Source organism: Hydra vulgaris, chromosome 09 (assembly GCF_038396675.1).
Source record: "Hydra vulgaris chromosome 09, alternate assembly HydraT2T_AEP".
Classification (NCBI taxonomy): domain Eukaryota; kingdom Metazoa; phylum Cnidaria; class Hydrozoa; order Anthoathecata; family Hydridae; genus Hydra; species Hydra vulgaris.
This window is the reverse complement of record NC_088928.1, coordinates 16157501-16170000: the sequence shown is the minus strand read 5'-3', so window position 1 is coordinate 16170000 and position 12500 is coordinate 16157501. Positions and strand designations below refer to the sequence as shown.

Genomic DNA, 12500 nt, shown 5'->3' with positions numbered 1-12500 from the left:
CCTTTGCTAAGCTATTACACAAATCTTTTTTTTTGTCAGTTATTTTTCCTTCTGTTATTTCTAAAAGCTGCTTTAAAAAATTTCTGGTTTCTTGATTTTTTTTTTTTTCAAAAATTTTTTTTTTCTTTTTTTGTTTTTTTTCTGTCATTGAATTGTCTACTTTTTCATCATTTAATAAATTTACTTTTTTATCATCACAAAAGGATTTTTGATTGAGAAAACAATTAACAAGTGTGTTTATGGCAAGGAGATGCCAGTGTTTTGTATTAGATACCAAACAAGGTGTAAGAAGCATCTTGAGATGTTCACTCAATAAAACGTCTTCCAAGTAAACTATACTGTGACAGTTTGCTAAAATTAATGAAGAAACCTAAACATAAAAAAATGTACAAACAAATAAATGCAAATAAAAATGCAAACATAATAAATAAAAAAATAAAAAAAATTTAATAAAAAAATCAAATAAAAAATTTTTTTTACAAATTTTATTTTACTTTTATACTTAAAAAAATCTTGAAAAAAAATAAAAAAGAAAAAATAAATAAAAAAAGAAAAAAAAATATTGAAAATTTTTTTGTGATATTTTAATGTCAACTGTGATTGTTTACAATATTGATTGATAAATTTATTAATAAATTTGTTTAATTTATTATTACATGCCATACATTAACTTTAGATGAAGTGTATCAACATTATATGGCATACATTAACCTTCACCTAACATGAAATATACATTAATTTTCACTTTATATTTATAATAAATTTACATGTCATATTAAATGTATGACATGTAATAATAAATTTTCATATAACCTATTATTACTTGTCATACATTAAACTTTAGATGAAGTTATCAACATTACATGGCATACATTAATCTCCACCTTACATGAAGTATATATTAACCTTCACTTTACATGATGTGTATCAACATATTTTCAACATTAAACTTTGCTTTACATGACATGTGTCAACATTATATTACATGCCTTAATGTTTACCTTACATACAGTGCATTAACATTAAATGTCATTTGTTGTCATACATGGCACTTATTGTTGTTTGTTTTATAAAAAGTGTATCAAAATTACATGCCATATATTGACCATCTCCTTACATAATTTATTAGTCATTTATTGACCTGAATCAAATTAGTAAAAGGGTAGAGAAGTAATTTATAATAACTAAAAACTGTTTTATCATTTAGAATTTCAAAACTACTTTGCAGGCCAGGGTCAATTGATGGAGATTTCCGCTGATTACTTTAGAAGATATAAATTCCATTAACACTTTCAAAGTAGGTACAGCTAAACATCTTTGTATGAAAAACGGTTGTTCAAGAAAAAAGCCATTATTAAATTCTTGACTTGATGACTTCATGTAAAGTTTTTGAAAATCTTCTTCATTTATTGATGGATTCTAAAACAAAACAATTTCATTTAGAGATAAACTATGATAAAATGTAAAAGAAAAGAGAAATAATTTTTTCTTTAAACTCACAAAACTTACTTCATCTGTTTCCTTAGTTTCCTTTGAGTGCGTAAAATAATTTTTTGGCAATTTATCAAACATCTGCTTTTTCAATTTTTCTGAGGATAAGGTATTACTATCCATAGAATTAGAATCATCTGAAACAGATTTTGGCAAACATAGATATTCCCAAGGACTTAAGTAGCCATAAACTTTAGAATCTGGAAGAAAAAAAAGATAAAAATAAAACAAATGCATTTACTAAAATATAAAACATAGCATTTATTAAAAAAAAAAATTTAATAACTTAAATTTATTTACTTATAAAAAGTTTATATAAAAATAGCAAAAATTAAATAATTAAAACATAAATACACAAACACAAAAACTATTTTAACTTTTTAATTACTTAAAACCTCAACACGTTCTTCAAATAAAATTTTGATGCCAATGTTAGTTGGAGTTTATTTTCTATATTAAAACACTTAATGGTATTTTTTTCTCCCAGTAAAAAGAGACTTGTTATCACCTATTAAAACAATACTGTCATAAGGTCGTCATGGGGCTATTTGGACCCAAATTTGATACATGTTTGATGTTTGTGGTTCTCTCTCATATTTATGTCAATGTAAAAAAAACTTGTTGTTGCTAATTCATGGACTTGTGAATTAGTAATGATGATTATAGAGTAAAAAATATTTGGGTGGACTTCGGTCCCCGCTTTTTAGGGGGGTTAAATTTGGGTTTAAGTAGCCCCTGTTGTGAGGCTACTTGAACCCATAGTGTAAAAAGTATCAGTTTTTATTGAATGTCACAAAAATACCATACAAAGAAAAACAATTTAAACAAATTAATATTGCAAATAATGATTAAGTACAAAGATCTGGTATACTGTTGTCGAGCATACTTAGTATTAGGAGTATAAGTGCAATAACTGCCTAGCTCTGCACTTTTAAAAAGACATCTGCTGTTAACAAAACAATTTAAATGAATTAATAATACAAATAATGTTAAAGTATAATAAGATCTGGTATACTGTTGTTGTAGTATACTTAGTACTAGGAGTACTAGTACATTAATTGTCAAGCTCTGCAATTTTAAAAAGACCTCTGTTGTTAAACGATACCGGTTTTGATTTGTTGATATTCTTTTTTATTTCATCGTTATTGTAGAAAGAAATTTTCCATACTAACACTTACAATGCGACCAGGAAATAACTTTTTATCAAATTCTACTAGCACATACTCATTAACATTGAGTTTTACCTTTTCCGTGTTGTCCAGATCTAAACTTTTGCTTATGTTGTCATTGGCAGATAAATTCTCATCGCTACTATTTGTTCTGCTACTTTTAATAACATCGCCTGCAACTAAGTTGGCTTGTTCATTTTCACTATCTGAACTGTCATCATTTTGTTCTGAAGCTAGATTCTTGTAGAGCAATTCTTTTATTTTAATGTAGAGCAATTCTTTTATTTCTACCTCTACGAATAGTACTGGTAGTTCCTTTAGTTATACTTGGCGCATCTGTTTTAATAACATCTCATGAATCATTTTTCTGATACTTTTTCCTGCTGGAACATTCAACTTTCTTCTCACATGCTTCATAGTTGGAATATCAGCACTTCTTGATCTTCTCAAAAAGCCAAGAAATGATTGACTGACATTCTTATTCGATCTCCTTAGGGAAACAATCATTTGTGGAAAAGTTTTTAACACTTCTTGTCGATTGCGAGGATATATCCCTGTCTTTCTGAAATCAGACATTATATTTTCTGCACAATTTGTTTGAATTGATTTATGAAGGCGATTTAACAGAGAAGGGAAAGTGTTTTTATTAAGCGTGGTTGCACATTTTCCAGGACCCACTTTCCATTCAGATAATATTTTTCTTCACAACATCTTCATTGGCCTGAAAAAGGCTGCATCCAGTGGTTGGGTAAGGTGTGTTGAATTTGGTGGTAACCCAATAAAGCGAACATCATTGTCTTCACAAAGTTTTAAAATATTGACATTAATGTGACTACTGAGATTATCGCTTATGACAACTTTTGTCCAGATTGCCTTTTTAGCCTTGCTAGTAGCAAACTAACAAACCAATCTTTAAATGAGTTATTCTCGAACCACCCACTTTTGGAGCGATTATATTTTTTGTCAGGTGGGCTACCTTCTGTCCATATGATATAAAGTGACTCAGCCTTGTAGTACACATGAGGAGCTAGCAATTCTCCAGCTGCATTACCAGAGTACATAAGCAAAATTGCTGATTTGGAACTATTGATAATTCTTTCAGGGTATTTTACTCTTTTTTTCAGGATACATTTTTTTTCCCCAGGGTCATCTGTTAAATTATTCTCGTCAAAACTCCAAATGTTTTCTGCTGGTACATTTTCTGTTTCATTATCTAGATGATCAAATTATTCTGTGACTGTTTGTTGTGTTATTGCAGCCCTGACCCTTTTAAAGTTTCCGGCAAATCTCTCAAATAGTATGCCCTGCATGTTTCTTTGTGATAGTAAGGTGATAGAAGAGCTTTCTTAATGCTGGAATGGCTTATTCTAAATTGTTTTTCAGCAAATCGTTGACTCATAGCTCCACTTTAATATTAATACAGGCTTGCTCTAAGTTTTGATTGGTCTTTGTAAGCTTTAGATCCCAATTTTCTTTTATATCTGCAAACCATTCTGGTAGAACAAGTTATGATAGCACGAAGTATACGCAAGAAGGTGAATAACAATAGCTTTAACCAACCATCAACATTATTTAGGTATACATTTTATAACCTAACAAATATTAAAAAATGGTTAAAATAACAGATATATCAACTCCTTTTAAATATATTATTACACTTTAGGGTTTAATGTTAATAGAAAACAAATTTAATCATTTCCAAACATAAGCTGCTACAATGACATTTGGGTTCAAGTAATCTTAAACTTCAAACATAAATACAATTTTTTTATCAAAATAATAAAAATAAAAGACAATTATAATTGCTAAATTTTGTAGCAACCGATACCCCTTTTAAGAAATGTTGTCAAATAATTTTTATCTTTTTTGGTTGTGTCTGGACTGACAAAAGTTTTTTTTAAAGGAAACTACAATAATGGTAAAAGTTTTAAATTTTTACCATTATTGTAGTTTCCTTTGAAAAATATTTTTTTGATAAAAAAAATTTAACCTTTTTTTTTTATGTTACTTGATTTGAGTAAGTGTATAATTAACTTATTTACTTTCATACCAAATAACTCTATAAAAAATAAATAAACATTTTATTTCTTTGAGTTCAAGAAACCCCGGGTATCTCAAGTGTGACGGTACATAACCCGCATGACGGTACAAAAACACATAAAATAAAAATAGTAAAAAAAAATTTTAAGCTCAAGACCTTGACATAATGTTGTTAAACATTTCCACTGATTTACTAAGAAGTATAAAGTGGCCATCGGTAATTAAGCACAAAGTTTTGGTTAATAAATTAAAAGAATCTTTTTAAAATTTTCTAGTAGTCAACTATACTATAATCACCAAAATTCAATAAAAATAAAAAGTGACTTTTTCTCTAAGCATTCCACTCCCTTTCCTATAAAACATGAGTGCTAACCTGCAATATGCAGCCCTCAGAATTAGGGAAAATGAGGTAGGCATAAAATTGCTAACCTAAAACTGTTTTAGGTAAGCATCAGGTCAACACAAAAATTTGAAAATTGACATTGACCAACCAACATGCAAAAATTTAACAGAAAATTGACAGAAAAACAAATGCCCAGTTCTCTGACTTTTCTGTCAAATTTTTCTTTTTTGTAAAAAAAATAAATAAAAGTTTTGCCAACTTTATTTTAATTACTTTATTTAGAATAAAACTTTCGCTTTGCCATTTCATTTCATTCATCATTTTATTAGAAATTAAAATAATGTCCTGCTGCCTTTGATACTCTGAATTAACACATCCACAGGGTGTGTTGAGTCAGAGAACCATCTTCGGGCTATTAGTTGAGTAAAAGCTAGAGGTGGTATATCAATAAAAATATTCATCTTGGGAGACAATAAATGCATTTGGCTACTGTCTTGTAGAAGGTCTATTAGGCAAAAATATAAAGGGTAAACAGATTCTATCTACTGATTAGCTTCGCACCTATTCTTCATCTATTAGGCTGCTGTAGATGTATTTATAATACATTGTTTTCAGTTTAGGATGTTGAATGCTGAACCTTCTTGACTCTTTGCACGGGCTTTGCTTGTTTCTCCTTTTTTTTAGACTAAACAACTCATTCTATTATCTCCTAACAAGAGCTCTAAAACTCATTTAAATGGTTCTGAGACCAGCTGATGGTCAGGTTTGCCAAACTCTGGGGTAACTCTCAGAGAGGCTGACTCCATCAATAGCTGTAAAATATCAAAGAAGTAACAATACCATGTTGCGCATGGATGGCAACCCTGTTTGTACTTTTGGTGTGCATTTTCGAGGGGGATTTTGGAGCCTTTTGTTATGGCTTAGGGTTTATTAATAGTAGAGAGACAAATGCTTGGACTATTAAATGGTGTACTAAGTACTATCTGTGCTTTGAGTAAAGTTATTTAACTAACTTAAAAAATCATTGAAGTAGCAAAAACTATAAAACATAAAAAACCATCGTCATCACCAAGTTCTCTAAATCTATCATTTATTTATATATATATATATATATATATATATATATATATATATATATATATATATATATATATATATATATATATATATATATATATATAATATATATATATATATATATATATATATATATATATATATATATATTAGCACCACATCACTCTATCATCTTTACCTTTATTCTATATTGTTCTCCTTTATCTCAAGACTGCACTCTTTTCAATGTTATTGTTGATCACCGAGCCCTTTCTCTTTATCCTTCAGCCAATATTCTTGCTGTTGGTGACTTTAACGCTCATCACACTGAATGACTTGGTTCTAGTGTCAGTGATTCTGCAAGTGTTAAGGCCCACAACTCACTTTCCAGACAATACAAATTATTTACCTTCTCTAATTGACTTGTGTTTTGTTTCTGATCCTAATCAGTGCAAAGTTTTTCCACATTCACCCTGGCAGTTTCCGATTACAGTTTGATCTCTTTAAAACTATTATCTCATTCTTCTTCATCATCATAATCCCTCTCTCATCGTACCTCTTACAACTACTTTAAAGATGACTTGGACACTTTCCATGATTTCTTTCGTGAGGGACCTTGGGTAAAAATTATTTGTCTTCCCAGAGTCTTGTTTTCCAGCCTGCTGGAAAGCAGCATTTGTTATATGTATTTTCAAAAATTCTGGAGAGCAATCTGACTCATCTAATTACTGTCCCATTAGTCTTTTTACTATCATTAGTAAGGTTTTTGAGTCTTTAATTAACAAACACTTAATCTCTCATCTTGAAGAAGTCAAAAGTCTCTGATTGCTTGGAAGGGGCATTTGAGCTTGAAAAAGATCTAACCTCTGCTACAGCATGGAGCTCTCAGTGGCTGGTGAACTTTAACTCAGATAAAACTCAATTATTTTCAGCTAATCATTATTGCAAAAAATCTAGATCTTCCTATATTTATGAATGGTAATGTACTTGATGAGTCATCTACATTTTGTTTTCTAGGATTAACTCTTACTTTTGATCTTTTTTTAAAACCATATATTGAATCCATTGCAAAACTAGCATCTGCTAAGGTTGCATCTCTTCATTGTGCTCAAAACTTTCTTACTCGGGATTCTATTTTTTATCTCTAAAAATTTCAAATCCTTCATAGGAATGGAATATTGTTGCCATATCTGGAGTGGATCATTGAATGACGCTTTTTTTATCTTGTTTTCCCAATTCATCTGTTAATCGTTATCTTGCTCTCTCTCTCTCTCTCTCTCTCTCTCTCTCTCTCTCTCTCTCTCTCTCTCTCTCTCTCTCTCTCTCTCTCTCTCTCTCTCTCTCTCTCCTCTCTCTCTCTCTCTCTCTCTCTCTCTCTATATATATATATATATATATATATATATATATATATATATATATATATATATATATTTTAGACACTAGATAATCGGAATCGTATAAGTCGATACCGAGAAAAATGTTCTTGTATCGCGTGGTAGCACACTGTGCTTTGAGCATTTTCCCTAAAAATCAGTTGATTTATGAATTATTGTTCCACCAAATAAATTAAATCTTTTTAAATCCAAATAGTTAAAAAACAATAATAGTTATAATGTAAAAATGTAAAAAAATAAACTGCATTTTAAAAAAAATTAAATCCTTCAAAAAGACTTGAGTTTAGAACTCCGGACTCATTGACCATAATTTAATGCGCTTGGCCACGCAAACTACTACATTAGAGAGTTAAGTTATTACATATAAAAACAATTCTGCCAGTAATCAATCTCAGGATTATTCCCTGGCATTGTCGGCAATTACCTTTTGAGATAAAGTATAAACAATACTTAGTAAGTAGTGCTTACCTATATTTTGCTTCAAATAATCCCAGAATTTAATAAAAAAAGATTTTAATCTGGGATTATTTCAATTTCTTTAATAACTAAAGTATACTTTTAATTGTTTATAAATAAAGTTTAGTTGTTGAATGTTGAACACAGAACAAAAGACCAGGTGAGAATTACAATACCACAAGAGATTTAATTAAAGTAACGATACCAGATTAAAATATGGATACGATATCACACAAATAATTAAATTTAAATAACTGTAATGACTGTTGCAAAATTAATTCCCTTTGAACAATCATTTCTAATACTCGTATAGAATAATCGTTTACGATTGCATCACAAGCAATTCCCTTTGGAGAATTATATGGAAAACTCTCTTTAATGGTTGCAAAATTATTCCATTGGAGATTAATTCTGCACATAAAATTTTTACCTGAATGGAATAAAAATTCAATAGAGTTGGAATAATGATATGAGAAACTTCACACAGCAGGGGTGGATCCAGGTCATTCTGTTAGGAGGGTAGTCCGACCAAAAAAAATATAAAAATAAGATTTACTTTTTTTTAAATAAAACAACTGTTTCATTTGATCATTTTGAACGATTTTAGAAAGGTTATACGATAGTTTGCTAATAAATATATTGAATGGTTATATAAATAATAAAATGTTGAATTACAATTTTTTATTTTTTTTATATTTTTAACTTTATCAATAATATTTTAAAGTTTGACATTTCTTAGGTAAGGGGGAGGGTAGTAACCCCAAATACCCATTTTTCTTTTTGTCTGCCCCTTACACACTGTTTAGCATAATTTAATTATTTGTAATAATTTAATATAGAAATAAATGTTAAACAAAATATTTTTTTTCCTTTTAATCACGATAGAAAAAATTGTAATAATGATAACAGATGAGAAATTAAAATATAGAAGTGATACCACACAATTATTTAAATTAAAACAAATATACTAGATAAGAAATTAAATAATAAACACGTACAACCATCTTTGAGAATTTCTTTTATAATAAATGAGTCAGTTATATACATCTCATTAATAATACGAATTTACTATTTCAAATTACTAATTGTTTATAAAAATAAAATGCAAGTTGTCATGATGACCCAAGTTGCAATACCAAATGATACTATTGGTACAAAACAATACCAAATAAGTGATAACTTTTGATACTAGTATTGCACGATCTCGATATCGATACTGCAAGGTATCGCACCGAGACCAAATAATCCCAACATAACCGATACTTTCGATACTAGTATTGCGTGATTTCGATATCGATACTGTAATGTATTGCATCGAGACTAAATAATACCAATATTAACGATACTTTTGACACCAGTACCGAGTGATCTTGATACCGATACTGTAAGGTATCACAGCAATACCAAATGATACCATACGATACCAACATTACCAATACTTTCGATACCAGTATCGCATAATTTTGATTCCAATATTGTATGGTATTGTACTGAGATCCCAGGCGATAAATAGAGACTCGAGACTGATTATTTAGTGTCTAATTTTCAGAATTGTTTTTATTAAGAATTCAGATAAAACATTGGCTTTTCCGTTGTACTTTTTTGAATATTTAACTTTTTTTTTTCATTTTTATTATAATTATTTTATTGTGAATTTAAATAAAATTTAAATTTTTCAGTTTTTATTCTAACTATTATATTTAGAATTTAAAAAATATTTTTGTTTAAATAATATTTTTTGTTTATAAATATTTTTGTTTAGCCAGTTTTTTTTAAATAATTTTATTCAGAATTCAAATTAAAAGTTTGTTTTTTCATTTCTATTTATATTACTTTATTTAGAATTTAAATAAAACTCCCATTTCATCTTTTTTCATTTATATGAATTAGCAAATAAACATAAGTTTTAAATTCTTATGTCAGCAAAATAATGCCAACTTCAGATACTCTCAGGCCAGCAGTTAGGTCGGAATCGCCAAATGCCGACCGCTATTCTGAGTGTTGAATACGACACTTTTTTATACTATTTTATAAATGAATTAAAAAATATCATTCGAGCATGTATGTGATAATGCAAGAGTAATAAAATAAAAATTAACCTGATGATTCTAACAAAGTGGATAACACCAACAACAACCAATCAACCATGCTTGGATTACATTGAAGTTCAGAAGATGTCTTTGGGTGTAAAAGAACATTCAAGCTATCATGCAATAGAATAAGAAATTTTTCAAGAACAATATCTTTATCTTTTGTTGAGTTGATTAATTGAGCTAGACGCTTAAATAATCTAAAAGTAAAATATAGTACTAATAACAAAGTATAGAAACAGTAAAACAGTGATAATCAAGGACAGAAAGTCTCTAATAATATTGGAGGCATAAAGAGCTTTGTGAGCAACATAGCTTTTAAATCCTAGTTGTATTCATTTTTCAAACTAAAAAAGTTTAACTTATTTTTGAAAACCACCCAACTGTTACCTTATTGCTACCTTATTGCTTATTTGCTAGTGCTTGTTACTGACTGTTACTTAGTTACTGACTTTGCTATTTGCATTATTTTGTTAGTCTTTTCTCATTCATCCAGATTTATCATGAATCATTCTTTACTAATTAAACTTCTAATAAAATTAAGATGTTTATTAACTGCAAGCCAACAGTTAAAAAGTCAAATAAAACAGTATTAAAATTTAATATAAATAGATGAGGAACCCATCTGCAAAAAGCTACAAAAATAAAAATTTTGAGTTTATTCCATTTTCACTTTCTATATACTGAAATCTATTGTTTATTTTAATATTAGATCAATGAAAAGTTTTTTTGTTTCTATAATTAAACAAAGAAAATACAAAGTTCTTTACCAACAATGAGTAGTACAGTTATTTTTTTATTTTACATAGACTTAGGAGTGTTTTGCAGATAGGCTAATCAATTATTATCAACAAAATTAATATTAGATTATTTACTATGACTATTATTAAAATCTATTATTAAAAACGGTAATAATTAAAAGATCTTTAGAAGTCACTTTTGAATCCATAATTTTGGGTAAATTAAACAACAAATTCCAATTTTTATCCATCAACACTTCAACTTATATAAAGAGATAGATTTGACATTATTTTAATGTTCTTACATTTCATAATTTATTTATTAACAATAACAATAATAATAATAATAATATAATGTAATACAATATATATATATATATATATATATATATATATATATATATATATATATATATATATATATATATATATATATATATATATATATATATATATATATTATATATATATATATATATATATATATATATATATAGCCCTCGGAATCAGGAAAATAAAGGTCAGCAACAACTTGCCAATTTTTATGTGTTAGAGGTCAGCATCAAGTCGGCAAAAAAAAAATTTGATACAAAGGTTTCACTATAAAACATAGAAGCAAGGTTGGCAATTTTTTGCTGATCTTAAACACTTTTTGGCTGGCATTGCCAAATGCTAACCCTAATTCTGAGGGGGGTATATATATATATATGTATATACATATATATATATATATATATATATATATATATATATATTATATATATATATATATATATATATATATATATATATATATATATATATATATATATATATATATAAATATATTATGCAGGTATGATTCCTGATAGGAATCATACCTGCATAAAATATGTACAATTTAACAGTTTATGAGTAAAATGTTTAAAGACTTTCTAAAATCTTAATGCCAATATAGTTTTAGCACAAACATTTAATTTTTTTCACTAAATAGATTAGGCATAAATCAAGTGTTAAATGATAATAATCAACTAAGTGTTAAATGCAGTTTGTTGAAAGAAAAAAATTTATAAAACTTTTCCTTTGAAACTACTGATGTTAACGCTTTTTTCATTTTTTGTTTGCATTTATACAAAATAATTCCACCGCCCATTATTTGAATATGTCTTTAAGAGTAAGTCAAAAAACTTGTATTTGTCTTCATTAAAGCTCAGAGACAACATATAAGCCCTGCCAACTACTCAATTAAAAGGGGTTTGTAACCATTGAAAGTCGAATTCAGAAGTTTAACTGATTTAGCTTTACCATTTTACAAAACCATTCACATTTTCACACATCTTCCTGAGTCGATTTCATCTCACTTTTAATCTTCAAAGTCAAAATCAATTTGTTTAAAATTGTATGCATCTGGAAATTATTCAATAGCATAAAATCCAACACCTATAGTTAATTAAATTTTCTTTCAAATTTTAGGCCATTACAATAAGAGTTAATTTAACTGAAACCTCAGAACAGAGATTTGCCTATATCATATGTTTTAGTTGCAGAAAAATGAATATATCATATAGTTGAAAAGAATATATCATATAGTTGAAAAGAATATATCATATAGTTGAAATGAATATATAGTTGAAAATGAAAGAGGAATGATATTAATATAAGCTATTGGACTGCTTTATAAAAATGTTCTTGGTAATGTTTTAAAAAATGTTGTAGGAAGGCTGATTGTATGTAGAGAC

At 27.8% G+C, this 12500-nt stretch overlaps 1 protein-coding gene across 2 annotated transcripts in view; it reads right to left on the bottom strand.

The window, feature by feature from the left end:
* LOC100214758 (uncharacterized) overlaps positions 1 to 12500 on the bottom strand; it is a 134392-nt gene that overhangs the window by 49645 nt on the left and 72247 nt on the right. Inside the window, exons 20-23 of one of the 2 annotated variants that reach the window (XM_065804846.1) lie at positions 10052 to 10242; positions 1501 to 1691; positions 1222 to 1419; positions 1 to 370 (exon numbers count right to left, since the gene is read on the bottom strand). The exon at positions 1 to 370 is cut by the window's left edge and continues 631 nt beyond it. In XM_065804846.1, coding sequence (XP_065660918.1) covers positions 1 to 370; positions 1222 to 1419; positions 1501 to 1691; positions 10052 to 10242 — 950 coding nt within the window. The remainder of the gene's footprint in view (positions 371 to 1221; positions 1420 to 1500; positions 1692 to 10051; positions 10243 to 12500) is intronic. The other variant, XM_065804847.1, reaches the window with a different exon arrangement.